This window comes from Suncus etruscus, chromosome 4, assembly GCF_024139225.1.
Source record: "Suncus etruscus isolate mSunEtr1 chromosome 4, mSunEtr1.pri.cur, whole genome shotgun sequence".
NCBI lineage: Eukaryota > Metazoa > Chordata > Mammalia > Eulipotyphla > Soricidae > Suncus > Suncus etruscus.
Genome location: NC_064851.1, coordinates 101356235 through 101372277, shown reverse-complemented (window position 1 = coordinate 101372277; position 16043 = coordinate 101356235). Strand labels below are relative to the sequence as shown.

Below are 16043 nucleotides of genomic sequence, written 5' to 3'. Positions count from 1 at the left end.
AATAGTTAATAACTTTTTTTTCTAAAGTAAAACTACATTTTAACATTATCTCAGTTTCAGGTGTGCATCATTATAACTCAATTTAAATTACTCCTGACTTTTGGTTTGCTGTCACATAAATGGTGAAAAAAATTTTAATGGGTGTCTGTCATCTTATCCATATCCAGAATTTTCACTCTGGAACATACTGAATGTCATAAAGAATGAGGAAGGAGAGCTGCAGAAGGAAGATAAGCAGCAGAAATGAGAAACCATCTCCAAATGAAAACATCCAGCCAATTTATAATTCCTATTATTTCTTAGAGAAACAGGGAGAGCAATCTTTAGATATTTTACATAAAGAAAGTCAAAACTTGTACAAACTAGATAAATGCTGCTGTCATTTTTGCTGCTAAGCAATCCATTTAAGCAGCAATTAGAACACATATTAACTAAAATATTATTTTAATTTGTATCCAAATTGATGATAGAACTTTTCTTTAAATAATTAGTTAAGAGATCAAAAAACCAGTATAGTGGTAGGGCACTTATCTTGTACCCAACAAACCTTGGTTCCATATTTGGTTCCATGAGATCTGCCAGGAATGATCCCTGAGCACAGAGCAATCTCAGGTAGAGTATGGAAGGACAGCTTAAAAAACTGGTGCCCAGGCCAAATTCAATCCCTGACATTGCAACACTTCCCTATAATTGATAGGTAGCCCTTTTGCATTGCTTGAAAGTCTCCCCAAATTAAAAGACAAGTAAAGTTCCAGAGGGATTAAGAAAAACTAGTACTCATGTTTGAATGATTTCTGTCTCATTTCATTTCACAGCTAAACCATAATAATTTCATATTCATTTCAAATTGTTCATCTTCTTCACCTAATATTTTTGTTTTTATCCTTTTTTCCTTAACTATTAATGATCAACCAAAACTGACTAAGAAGCTACTTCTAAACTGTCAGGTGGCATGCATGTATACACACGCACGCACGCCTGCCAAATAGCCATATTAAAATTGTTTTAAACTGAGAAAATATTTTTTTCTCAGAAAGATTTAACTACACAGATATACACTTCAATTTCTACAGGATTGCCTTGGCAACCACATTTCCTATGGGTTGAATTTAAAATTAGTTCAAACTATTTTAGCCTTCGGTGTGCCCTTACATTTAAAGCTGTTGTTGATCATCCTTAGAAACTGAAACTTTAAATGATATGGTTGTCAACGAAATCACTTTTACAATGGGCAAAATGATATTAAGCAAATGTAGGTTCTTAGGGTCACAAAATCACCAATCTTTTTGATAAAGACATAAAACACGTCTACTTTTTTTTTTTTTTTTTGGTTTTTGGGCCACAGCCAGTGATGCTCAGGAATTACTCCTGGCTATGCACTCAGAAACCACTCCTGGCTTGGGGGACTATATGGGATGCTGGGGATCAAATCGTGGTCCATCCTGGGTCAGCCGCGTGCAAGGCAAACACCCTACCACTGCGCTATAGCTTTGACCACACATCTATTCTTAAAACAATAATTTTTCATTTTCAAACAAGATAATACCAGTTAAAGGTGGAGGGTGAGCAAAGCTGATCTGGCAGTTCAGCATAAAGTGAGAACCTATCTTTGTTATAGGAAACCTATATTGTTATCTTCCATTTGCTTTAAATTATAGACAAGTTTATAATTCCATTGAATTCATAGGTTCTGTGAATGTCAGTATGTAGTTACTTCAAAGGGCAACAGAATGAGTATACCCCTATATATCCACATTCACTCTGACTGAGACAACTGAGACATGCCAGTGAAGTAATGCACATATACATTTCTGGATGTGGCAGGAAACAGGGTCCCTGGAGAAAACTCACGCAGAAATAGGGAGACCATAAAACTTCAGTCAGGTATTTTGGTTGAACTCACATTTGATAATGAAACCACACTGAATAAAATGACATTATTCAAGACACCGAAAATCCATTATCTCATCCATATAACACAGGAACCCTCCAGAAATATGGGACAAGTGAGCAGAAACATAACTTACTTGTGGGGGCCCAGGTGTCTTGCTCTTTTAAAATGGCCAACCCCTTTGCATCCTGGGGTTGAGCATCCACTATGCTCTGTAGTTTCCATTAATTCTAGGGGACCTATTAAAAGAAGGAAAATTAAAAAAAAAAAGAGGTACAGAGCACTAATCAAAAGATTATGAGAGTCTAATAAATGACAAATGTCTGGACCAGAATAGAAAAAAAGATATTTCCCCAAATATCCAGTTTTTTAAATTAATACATATAAACAAAAAGAAAAACAAAGGAGGTTCTATAAATATTAAAAGCACCTTAAGTTTCTATTTCTTGACTAAAATATGAACTTTCCTTTCAAAAAGTTCACGCACTACTGAGATACGTACGTTGGAAATTAGTAAAAAGGTTCTATGCATTTTTTATTAAAACATCATAATACATTAACAATGCACACTTGTGAAAAACCACACAAGAATTCAAAACAAGCTCCCATTCAAGATACTGCATATTTCATGGCAATTTTCCCAAACCTGACCATGTTTGTTAAAGTACATTGTCACCAAATGACTGTTCTCAGCATTCCAATATAAGCTTTCGGTTACATATACTGTTTTCTCTGGTTTTGTCACTTTGATGGGTGACAAACACACATAGATGTATATACTATTCTGAAATGTTCTTCCTTAATCTTTACTTTTTGACTTATTTCTTATTCTTTCTCAATAAGTTTTTGTGTCAGTATTGTCTTTATGACAGGAACAGTCTTTATATCAGTAGTATAGTAATATTGTATGGTGCACCATAATTTAAATTTAACAACTATCTGTTACTAAGTCTTTTCATTTAAAATGTACTGTAATGATTATCATGCCTATATATTTTTGTTCCCTTATACAGCTTATAAAAATGTCACCTAGAAGCAAAAGTCCTTGGATATGAGATTATTCTAATTTTTTCAATCTCACAATTACGTTAATTTTATACATGTGTTTTCTACAGTGCGTTTTTTTTTTCTCCAAAACTAAGATCTGAAGTTTTTAGAACACTGCTTAAAAAAATGCAGTTTAGTAAACTTTTATTGGTATTTATTGGTAACTGTAGTGGATCTGCAATGATAAATATTAATAAAAAGGGAGATCCTTTGTACACTCTGACCAGTTTCACCCAATGGTAATAGTTTAAAAAACAGACATTCATATTGATGCATTAATCTATGAGTCCAAATTTTCAGCACTAATTTTTAACTGATGAAAAATCAATATAAATTAAAAATAAACCTTTTAAGGTCTATGCATGTCTTTTTATTTCAGAAACAAATTTTTTCCTTTAGATATTTTTATGATTAGGTAATTTAAAGTATATAAAATGAAAGGGTCTCAAAGAATGAACTGTCACTGTACAATAAAGAAGCAGAAATATTGGTGAAGAAAACATCAAATAGGCTATATATGAATATATTAACATTTATTTGTTATTATGTCTCTTACTTAGAGGAGGCTGAAGAGGATGCCCAGTTTTTGAACACCAGCCTACTGGGTGAATATCAGGAGAATCTGCATCTATCCAGTAATCATAGCAGCTATTCCAGCCATCAAAATGAACCTAGATTATAAAAGAAAATTGACAGTCAAATGAAAGTTCCATTTTCATTTCCTTCTTATTTATATGTTACCAAATAAATAGTTTTCATTATTAAATTATTTCTTCACAATACGAGTAAAGAAAATACTTTTTAACTAACTTCAACATATTATCAAACCATCCATAAATGTCTCACTAAAGGCAATTTGGTAGCAATATGTCTAGAGATACAATATGTATATTTCATAATACTGTAGAAAGTGGTGCACATAATTCTTTATATAATTATGAAGAAACTACAGCAAATATTACCAAAGTAATGAATAAAACAATAGTGAAGATTGTTGTTATTATTATTATTATTATTATTTTATTTTTTTGGTTTTTGGGCTACACCTTGTGACACTCAGGGGTTACTTCTGGCTATACACTCAGAAATTGCTCCTGGCTTGGGGGACCATATGGGATGCCAGGGGATCAAACCACAGTCTGTCCTAGGTTAGTACGTGCAAAATGAATGCCCAACTGCCTGAGCCACTGCTCCAGCCCCAGTGAAGAAGATTATTAAGAAATAAAAAAATGATGAAAATTTTCAAATTAATGTAAAATATCCTGGAATTCACCTGATACAAATTTTTCAAAATGTAATGTTCTACTTAAGAGTCAATCGATAATACCAATTATACACATTTTAAGATTCTTTCCTATTATAAATTATTACAATATCTTTAGAAGAGCTTTTAACAGAGTGGTAAATGTTTACATCTTTATAGATTACCATCTGCTAACGCTTTAGGTCACCAAAAAGTGAATTCATATCTTGTTAACATGTTTTCCTTTTAATTTTTTAGGATAAAATTACATATGGAATTGCTATAATTATATTTTTTAGTAAAAAAAGTTCCAATATAATTTTTTTTTGTTATTCACAGGTAGTAATGGACTGGATGGAAAATTAAAGGTTTAGGCAAGAGTTCGAAAACTCCGATAGTGCTGAATCTGTCCTAACTAGAGGCCCTGGTAATTGGCAAAAATTGAAAAGCACCAAAGAAAGGACTCATGTCAACAAACTAAATCACTTCCTTGTAAAAAAAAAAAAAAAAAAAAGCTGGTTCTTTGCTTTCTTATCTGACAGTGAAACCTATTAGTCAATAAATCCCATCTGTGAAAACCAACCATTTAATTTCCAGTGCCTTTTCCTCAATGATTTAAGAAGCTGACATTTAAGTAAAGCTCCATGGAAGCAAAGATAAAACTGAACTATGCAAAGTTAGAGGAAATAAACAATAACTCAATAAGTTAAACTCATTAGCATCCTTAGATTGGAAAAAATAGTTTCAGTCAAATCAAGTAAATTAAAGACCTTAATATCAGATATGAATCCATAAGGTATACAGAGAACAGGCATCTTCAAGGATAAAGCTGGAAGAAAAACTAAATAAGTGAGGTCACACTAAATTAATAAATTTCTGCACCTTGTAGAAAATGATGACCAGGATATAAAGTTAACTCATGGAGTGGGAGAAATTATTTACCTAACAATCATTAACAAGAAAAAAGACACCACATTCCATCAAAAGATGGGTTGAAGAGATGAACAGAAACTTCCTCAAGGATGAATACAAAGAGCCAAAAGACAAATGAAAAAATATTCTGAATGATTTAATTTTGGTGGGAATATCAACTACTCCAGTCTTTCTGGAGAACAATATGGGCATGCCTAAAAAACCCTAGAAATTGAGGTTCAATTTGATCCAGGAATTCTCTGTAATACACCCTAAGGGCCAAAAAAACAAATGGAGGAAAGACTTTTGCACCCTTATGATCCTTAAAACTCCATCAGCAATTGCCAAAATTTGGAAACAAATCAAGTGTTCAAAAAGAGATGAGTAGAAAAAGAAACTATGGTACATATACACAGTTGAATATTATTATTTGGCCATAAGAAAAGATAAAGTCATGGGGGAGAGACCTGCAGAGTTATCATATTGAGTGAAGTTTGCGTGCAGAACACACAGAATGATTTCTCTCACATGTGGGATATAAATAAACATGATGGTAGAATAATGAATACCAACAAACAATGAAAAGGCCATGAGCACTGGCATTTAGAAGAAATCATTCCACTTCAGGAGGACTGGTAAATAATAGGTCAAGGAGGAGGCAATATCTATGGTGGAGGGAACTAAAAGACCCAAAGAATAGCATCACAAGACACATTCTAGTCACAATCATGAATTCCACAAATAGATATAGAATACTGAAAGCAACAAGGTTAAAATGGGAAATTACATTCAAAGGAGCATCTTTCATCATTTTCATGTAACAGCAGATGTGTCACAAGAAACCCTCAAGACACAAAGGCAGCGAAGGAATTAAGTGACAAAACTCAAAGAAATGAATGATTTGCCTAAATACTTCACCCAGCCAAACTCACATTCAGGTTTGAAGGAAGCATACATAGCTTCATGGATAAAAAATAGCTCAGAAATTTTACAGACTCAAAACAAGCCTTAAAAAACAAACTAAAAGGTCTACTTTAAAACAAAACAGACCACTAGGAGCTGGAGTACGGCATTTGCCTTGCACACGGCTGACCTAGGACCGAGGTTAGTTCGATCCCTGGCATTCTAAATGGTCCCCTGAGCCAGGAGCGATTTCTGAGTGCAGAGCCAGGAGTAACTAACCCTTGAGCACTGGCAGGCATGACCCAAAAACAAAACAATACAAAACAAAAAAAGACAAGACATATAAATAGACATACCAAACTCCTATAGAAAAATGACATTAAATCCCATGACAACTATCTCTCTCAACATCAATGGATAAATGGTACCAGTTAAGAGACAGAGTGGAGGGGCCGGGCGGTGGTGCTAGAGGTAAGGTGCCTGCCTTGCCTGCGCTAGCCTTGGATGGACCGCGGTTCGATCCCCCAGTTTCCCATATGGTCCCCCAAGCCAGGAACAACTTCTGAGCGCATAGCCAGGAGTAATCCCTGAGCATCACCAGGTGTGGCCCAAAAAACAAACAAAAAAAAAAGAGACAGAGTGGCAAAATGGATAAAAAAAAAAAAGCTGAATCCCCAACATTCTGCTGCCTACAAGAAACAAATCTGAATAGTCAGAACAAACATAGACTCAAAATTAAAGGTTAGAAGACAATAATCCAAGCAAACAATACCCTTAAGAAGGCTGGAAAGACCATATTAGTATCAGATGACACAGACTGTAGACTTAAAAAAAAGTTACAAGGGACAGAGAGGACATTTCTTTTTTTTTTTTTTTAATTTATTTAAACACCTTGATTACATATATGATTGTGTTTGGGTTTCAGTCATGTAAAGTACACCACCCATCACCAGTGCAACATTCCCATCACCAATGTCCCAAGTCTCCCTCCTCCCCACCCGACCAGAGAGGACATTTCTTAAGAATCAAGAGATATGTACAATAGGAAGACATCACACTTCTAAACATATCTGCACCAATAAGGGACGAACAAAATATTTAAAACAATGGTTGGTAAATCTAAAAGAAGACATCGATAGCAACACATAATAATAATAATAATAATAATAATAATAATAATAATAATAATAATAATAATAATAATGATGATGATAGGATACCTCAACACTGCCTGTCACCCCTTGATAAGTCAACTAGGCTGAAACCTACTAGCTCTGAAAGAAGAAATGGAAGAGAATGGCATAGCAGAAATTAATGAATTGGAAATCCATAAAACAATTCAAAATATCAATGAAAGCAAGAGTTGGGTTTTGGAGTAAATAAATAAAACCAATTAATAACTAGCAAAATGCACAAATAAAGGGAGATACTACAGATACTACAAAAATTCAAAGCAACTACTTTGAGAAACTGTATGGCACAAAATAAGAGAACCTAGAAAAAAATGGATAAATTCTTGGATTCTAATAACCTCCCCAGTTTGAACCAAGATGATCTAGCTTATCTGAACAAAGCCATCACTATTGAAGAAAGTAAAGTCTTTCAAAACTCAAAAGCCCAGGGCCAGATGGATTCACTACAAATTCTTTCAAACCTTTTAAAAGGACCCACTCACAGTCCTTTTTAGGCTCTTCCAGGAAATTGAAGAAAAAGAAACACTGCCACATGAAATATTATTGAAAGGAGAAAGACAAAGATGCTAAGATATAAGTCTTAAACTACCCTTAGATGAAGGAAATAAACCATATTTAAAGTTGATGAATTCAGAAATAGTAGATTTTAAGGTAAGAAGGAATAGAAAGTAGAACTGTTTGTATTTTTACTGACTAAAAAGAACGTTGAGCTAAAAAATATTTCTTTCACTTTTCTTCAACAGCATGTGATATACCAGATGAAAATCTAAGAAATGATTAACTGTAGCAACTCAAAATATAAAAGATATAATATAAATTTAAAAATCACTTAAAAATGAATTGATTCTATCAAATAAATCTGAAATATTAGGATGCATTAATAACTTAATATATTCTGCAACCTCTCTAAAAGAAAAGAGGTTTCTGCAATGAATTATTATATTATTTGAAAAACTCTTTTTTTTGTTTTTGTTTTTGGGTCACACCCGGCGGTGCTCAGGGGTTACTCCTGGCTGTCTGCTCAGAAATAGCTCCTGGCAGGCACGGGGGACCATATGGGACACCGGGATTCGAACCAACCACCTTTGGTCCTGGATCAGCTGCTTGCAAGGCAAACACTTCTGTGCTATCTCTCCAGGCCCTGAAAAACTCTTGCTGACAGCTTTTTATTTTCTCAGAAGATGCTGATGAGTAATGAGTCATTATTACTTGATTATTGACCTTTTGAGTATTCATAAACACAAATATGCATCCAATGGTTAGCCTTTAGATATGAAATCCATATCAGTAATTATAAAAAGATGACTAGCATCTATAAACCACAGAGTCAATTCTTTTGGGGGTGTTAAAAAATAACTGCAATATTTTATCGCAAAGAGTATTCAGCTAGAAACAAACTTAAGCAAACTTAAAATTCCAGTTTAAGTTTTCTAAATGCCTAATTGACATTCTGGACCAAACTTTTCTCTGAGATAATAGAAAAAATTAATCTATTTTCTTTATTATTAAAATAAATATATTCCTGAAACCAATCCCCATGAGATAAATACTGTCATTAGTTTGGTATGAAGTTTCTAAAATTGCTTATATACATATTCTGTAAAATATTAAAGCAAAAATATAAATATATGTATGTATATATACTAAGAAATCAGAATATCTCACTTGTCAAGAGTAAGTGTCCTAAAATATTTAGTTTTTTTTTTTTTCCCCTCTCAGACTGATTGTTCACAGTATAAACTGCATCAGTCTAATTTCCAGGTAGCTTTTATCTTTGCCTATTGTCTTTAGTAATTTCCTTAACATACATCCCTAAGAGTGAAATTCTAAAGGGTAAGCAACATTCCAAGATACCTATCTCTTTGATGCTCTTTAGAAAAGCTAAGACACTTTATTTTACTATCTTCACTTTAAGAAAAAAATGTTTTCATGCACCCAAAACAAAAGTTGTTTTATTCTTACCAACCTGACATTAAAAAACATTTAAAAATTAGATTAAAATATTGCTTAATTCTGTATTATTTGCTAGTCCAGATTATTTACAAAAATATTTTCCCTTAGATCCGCAAAACATCGCTGTGAGTTAGTCAGGCTTGCTCACTAGCATTACCAGCTCAACCTGTATGGGCTGGTCAAGGTTTGTTCTTTCTGGCAGATCTTCAGTGCACAACCCCACACCTTTGAAAATATTTAAATCCCTAAAACTGATATAATTTATGTTATAATTTACTTTACAATTTACATTATCAAGAACAATACACTGAAAAGATGGTAAAACCAGATTTGGGGCATGGAGTACAAAGATTAGGGCACCCTGTCTTGCACACAGTTGACCTGGGCTTGATCTCCAACATCTATTGCCCTCCAAGTACCACCAGGAGTAATTCCTGAGTACAGAACCAGAGTTACCACTATGCACCTCCAAAATCAAAACCAAACAACCCCTCAAAAACCCCAAAACCAGACTTGCATTATTGTGAATTTTCTAATGTGCTATAGAACTATAAAACCTTAAAAAAGTGATAAATATTAAAATCTCTGTTGTATATAGAAAGACTACATTTATACAGATTGCCCATGGTATTTACAATTGATTTTTTGATAAATGATATATTTCTTACATATTATCTTATGACTCATAAAATCATTAGATTTATGTAAATATAATTAATTTTCTTATAATATAAACTTGATATTTTACAGCTTAAGAAAATTACTAAATTTTAACACTAACTATAATCAAGTATTTATTAATTTTTTTGAGCTTCAGCTTTATTGACCAAAATAATGACAATAATCTCCCATATTTATAAATCTACCCACAATTATCAAATAATGACTCAACACTGTCACACCATATAAATCTGGAGTTTGTCTGATATTTCAATTATTATTATTCCTCACAGAAAATCTAAATAATCCTATAAAGTAAAACACATACTCTGATTTTAGAGTGAAATTAATACTGAGACCAGAACCATAGATAAAAAGTTCTGGTTATCACCTGGTATTTACTACACTTTATTCTATTATATTCAGACATAACAGATTGAATTAATCTTCCTAAAGATGTGTTTATATTATGACAATTACTTGATTTTGTTATAATTCAAATCTAAATAAAATATTATTTTATTCATAAAATTGTTTCCTTTTACTTCTTTATAGTAAAGGCAACATATTCTTCTAAAATGTCTTAATCTGGGGCCAGAGACAGGATAGAAAGTTAGAGCTGTTATCTTGCATGCAAATAGGCTTGATTACTGATTATACCTATGTTTCACCTCAGTACTGCCAGGAGTAATTCCTGAGTACAGATCCAGGAGTAAGCCCTGAGAAATGCTGAGTGAGCACACAAAACCAAATAAAATAAATTAAAAAATTCTTTTATTCTTTTTTTTTGGGGGGGGGGGGTCACACCTAGTAGCACTCAGAGGTTACTCCTAGCTCTATGCTCAGAAATCGCCCCTGGCAGGCTCGGGGGAGCATATGGGATTCAAACCACAGTCCTTTTGCGTGCAAGGCAAATGCCTTACCGCTGTGCTATCTCTCCAGCCTCCCAAATTATTTTAAAAAGGTCTTCCTCTAACAAAAGAATTGAACATTGAAAAAGAATGTATTGCTATAAAGTGATTATATTTATATGAAGAAATATCTGTACAAGTTAGTGTATTGAATATGTATTTAGAGAAATAATGATACAACATATTACAATTTCTCAGACATTAAAGAGAATCTGCATAAAATAAAGAAAAAACTGGATGAATGTTGATTTATAAAGATACAGTAACTTAATTTATATTATTCTCTACATTAATAATTATAGGACTTCACAAATTAAATATCCATGTGGCTGACTTCAAAATGTCTTGAAACATAGATGAGAAAGAAAATACTTACTTTTATTCGATGATCATCTGTTTCTGCAACTGTTGCTACTCTAATAAACATGGGGTTTCTTTTGTCTATAACCTCAAGTTTCATTTTTTTCTGGAATCCATGGGGAGGTTTCTGCCATAAGAAAAGAAATTGTATCTTCATATTTAAAGGAAGAAATATGGGCTTATGTCACAAAGGTCTGATTAAAAAAAATAAGACAGATTAATGAGGGAACTAGCCTTTCAAACTCAAAATTCCTCAAGTAGCTTGGAATCTCACATTCTCTGGGGAAAAAAAAATCCATATCCTAAATCACATGTCCAAACCCTTAGGCAACAGAAAAAGTGCCAGTAACTATATACACATAAAGAGAAAGTGAACGTTCAGTATCTTCAGACACAATTTAAAACGTTTTGGTTTGGGGGCCAGAGTAAGAGTATATAGCATGTAATATGCTTGCCTTAAAACATGGCTCACCTGGATTGGATCTTTGTCATTCCATACAATGTCTGAGCATGGCCAAGAGTAATTCCTGAGTGCAGAGCCAGGAGTAAGCCCTGAGCACTGCCCCAAAACAAAAAAAAAAAAAAAAAAAAAAATTTTTGACTATTTATTCATGGAGAAGACAAAATTTTTTTCCCTTTTTATCTGGAGACGTCTTAGAAAAAAACCAACAACAATAGAAATTATTTTCAAAAATAGAGAGGAATGACATTAAAGAGGCAGAGGTAAAACAGAAAGATTAGAAGTTTTAATGAGACTTAGAGCAGATGTCCCATAAAATAAATAAATCAGGGGCTGAGGAGTGTACAATGGGCAGAATGCTTTGCCTTATATGTGGCTGATCCAGTTCAACCCTGGTTCTGTATATGTCCCTGAAAGGAATGACACAAATGGTCCCAGAGTAAGCCCTAATCACAGCCATATGTGACCACTTCATCATATCAACATCATCATCATCTAAAAATAATAAAAGTAATGTTTTCCTTTAGATTTATGGTAAAATGTACATTTTAAAAGTCTCTGAAAAGGAGGGACTGGAGAGATAGCACAGCAGTAGGGCATTTGCTTTGCATGCAGCAGATCCAGGATAGACCTGGTTCAATCCCCCGCATCCCATATGGTCCCCCTAGCCAGGAGCGATTTCTGAGCGCATAGCCAGGAGTAACCCCTGAGTGTCACTGGGTGTGGCCCCTCAAAAAAAAAAGTCTCTGAAAAGGAGTATTATTTTAAGACACCGTATTGCCTATATTCCTGCCCAGAAAGAAATCTTGGTTTAGAATCTTAAGTTGTATGTACCAAAGATCCTGAATTATAAGATCTATAATAAATGAGAATAAAAAAGAAAACTTACCATAAGCCACCCTAAAGAAAATACAAATATAATTTCCCTTAGAAATTCATGTCCTGTCCTGTATTGATTTTTTTAGGATATAATCTGAGAAAACTGGTTTGTTACAAGATCACAAATCTTAACACATAAATTTACTGTCCAATGATAAATTGAAGTTCAAGTAAAGATAGTATTTTATGACAGGAATGAAAATCCCAGAGATAATTGGGACATTCAAAATAATGAATTTTATAAGAAATATGTTTTCCTTTTTCTATTTCCATGCCTATTCTAGTTTATCCGCTCACTTTCTCTGCTCTTAAATTTCAATTCACCAAAATGTAAATTAAATTATCTTACCACTTTAAAAGCTCTTGCAGGAGCAGGTAAAGAATTGGTTTCTTCTAAGTATTTATCCCAAGAAAAATGCTTCACATTTGGATAACCTAAGAATAGTAAAAGCAAATTCTATCAAATTTAACCAAAATAATCATGAGTACCACTGAGCTAGAAAAAATGATGAGATTTGTTATCATTGTAATCTAAATCTTATGCTTCTAATATGTACAATAATTTTAAACTAGTTACACCTTCAGAATAATTTGTAATAAACTTACTTTCATCCTGATCATGAATCTTTATCAATCTTTTAATTAAAATTTTATGCACATATATACAATTTATATAAGTAAGCAAAGAGATTCTAAGAAAGGTACACAAACAAATACCTTTTAAAGTATCAACTTTAATTCTATTAGTAATATCTTACATACATATATAGATAATTGTATTGTTGTAAATGTGAAAATGTTAAATATGAAGGCCAAGTAATTGGCTTATTGGTAGAATACAAGCCTAAAACATGGAGTTTTTTATTTCAATCCCTGCTACTGCATAAATAAAAAATGAAGTTAAGTGTGAATTATGTTATATGACTAAATAAATATGCAAAAATGTGCTTAGTACACATAAAGTAGAAATATTAAAATGCTATATAAATATAAATAGTTCTACTAACAAATTTATGCCTCATTGATGACAAAAGTGCTATCAGTCTACGCTGGTATAAAGGAAATTAATAAATAGAAAAAGAAATACCTGACGGCAAAATATCAACAAATTATGCACAAATTTAATAAAAAATGCATGTTAGCAGCTGTTAGGATAATAATTAATACTAGAAATATCATTAGATACTGAATAAGATAAGGTGATGAAGTACATTATAGTTACTATAGTCTCAAAGAAAATTTCCGCAAAGTAACTTCTACAGAAAAAAAACCTGCATAGGTAGAAGGCTGTGAAAAACCATTTTGTTCATTTAAAAGTGAAAATGTCAACCAGTAACAAGACAAATTGACATTATGTGTCACCTACAGGGACACAAATAGAATACTGTATTGTTTCTGAGACATTCCAGCCCATACTGGATAAATTGAGTTTGATTAGAAGCAAAAGCCAAGTAGACCCAAATTAAGAAATATTACACAAAACAATAAACCTATAATCTTCTGACAAAGCTGAATGGATCTCCATACATCAAGGGTATAGTTGTATTCCATACTAATTTTGCATCTTACTATACTTTTTTTTGAACTTGCCACCCTGAAAAAAAAACAAAAACAAAAACAAAAAACAAAACAAAAAAAAACCCTGAACTCATTAGTGGTCTTCAAACTAGGGCCCGCCAGCCACATATTGTATTTGTTCCCGTTTTGTTTCTTTACTTCAAAATAAGATATTGCAGCATGCATAGGAATTTTTTCATAGTTTTTGTTTTTACTATAGTCCGGCCCTCTAACGGTCTGAGGGACAGTGAACTGGCCCCCTGTTTAAAAAGTTTAAGGACCACTGTTAATGCTAATATTGACTTGTATGCCTTAATGTGTATAGCGACAAACATGGTTTTCTGTAAAGACATGAAGATGATGACAATTACACTATGTGAGATAACACTATGGTTATCTCTATTTTAACTCAAACTTTGAAAAAGTTTGCATGAAAGTGTAATTTGGATAATTCAAAATAAATTTTTTTTTTTTTTTGTGGTTTGTTTTCACACCCGGCAGTGCTCAGTGGCCACTCCTGGCTCTAGGCTCAGAAATCGCTCCTAGCAGGCTCAGGGAAGGCTATGGGAAGCCGGGATTCAAACCACCATCCTTCTGCATGCAAAGAAAATGCCTCACCTCCGTGCTATCTCTTCAGTCCCAAAATAAAAATCATTTAAAAAAATATGAGAGGACACCAAGAAGAGACAGCTAGCATGGCTTATCAAGAGATTAGTAAATGAGGCAGCAGGAGCCCTAGAAGGGTAGCTGCCTGAGGGAACTGAGTGACTAGGGTGTCTTCTTTTTAAGTGTCTGAGAAGCATAGTCAAAAATCTGTCTTTAGAGAAAAGCGAGCAGAGAAGGAACACTTTAATATTTATGTCATGAAGCCATAAAACAGAGTAACACCAACAGAGGATCTACAAAGCAGTCTCTTTATTGCACACATCAGATACATTTTATTATTTTAATTAATTTTGGAGATAGTGGCACTATTGTGTGCTTCATACATTTTAATAAATTATATATTATTTTTAATATTTACAAAAAGCTAAATATTTTTGTAGTATATTAAAAAAGCTCAGGAAAAAAATGATATGGCCATTTATTTTTCATGTAAAGCCAGCAATAATACCTTATACATCACCACTTACAAGGATAACTCACTTATTGAAGATATAGGCAATCATTATTTACCAGATCTCTGATTGTGTCCAAAAACAACAGTAAGTGGGGAAAAGGATTCATATTAGTTAGGGGATCTAAAAGAATCCACAGAGCAATTTAGATGATAATAGTAAAAATACATATGTGATCAACATTTGTCATTTATTAAAATGTATGGAGAGTGCTGTTTTCTCCTTGAAGATGCCTTTAGTCTCAATGTCATATAGTGTTTTACTTACATGTTGTTCTATATATCTTATGGCTTCAGGCCTGATATCAAGGTCTTTAATCCATTTTGATTTGATCTTTGTGCATGGTGTTAGATGGGGTTCTGAGTTCACTTTTTTTGCAAGTGGCTAACCAGTTATGTTAATTCCACTTGTTGAAGAGGCTTTCCTTGCTTCATTTTGGATTTCTTGCCCCTTTATCAAAGAGTAGTTGATTGTATGCCTGGGGAACATTCTTTGAATACTCAAGTCTATTCCACTGATCTGAGGATCTGTCTTTATTTCCATACTGTGCTGTTTTGATAACTATTGCTTTGTAATAGTTTAAAATTGGGGAAAGTAATGCCTACCATATTCCTTTTCCCAAGGATTGATTTAGCTATTCGTGGATGTCTATTGTTCCAAATGAATTTCAGGAGTGTTTGATCCACTTCTTTGAAAAATGTCATGGATATCTTAGAGGAATTGCATTAAATCTGTACAATGCTTTGGGGAGTACTGCTATATATAAGCCATAGGACACATAGGAGGGTTCAAACAGAGTTTGTACACTGAACATTACCCAAGAGGCACACTTGGGTAATGAAACCATCAATACCTTATGTTCAGTTTTTAATTTTTTTTCTTTGGTGGTGTGCTGGAGTCTGAACTCAAAGGGCTCACACATACAAGGCCTGGAGTCTACCACTAAGCTGCCACAT

General features: G+C 33.2%; 1 protein-coding gene across 1 annotated transcript in view; it reads right to left on the bottom strand.

Annotated features, from left to right (window-relative positions):
* L3MBTL3 (L3MBTL histone methyl-lysine binding protein 3) overlaps positions 1-16043 on the bottom strand; it is a 124614-nt gene that overhangs the window by 30019 nt on the left and 78552 nt on the right. The window contains exons 14-17 of the mRNA XM_049771161.1: positions 12762-12847; positions 11090-11200; positions 3495-3609; positions 2028-2130 (exon numbers count right to left, since the gene is read on the bottom strand). Coding sequence (XP_049627118.1) covers positions 2028-2130; positions 3495-3609; positions 11090-11200; positions 12762-12847 — 415 coding nt within the window. The remainder of the gene's footprint in view (positions 1-2027; positions 2131-3494; positions 3610-11089; positions 11201-12761; positions 12848-16043) is intronic.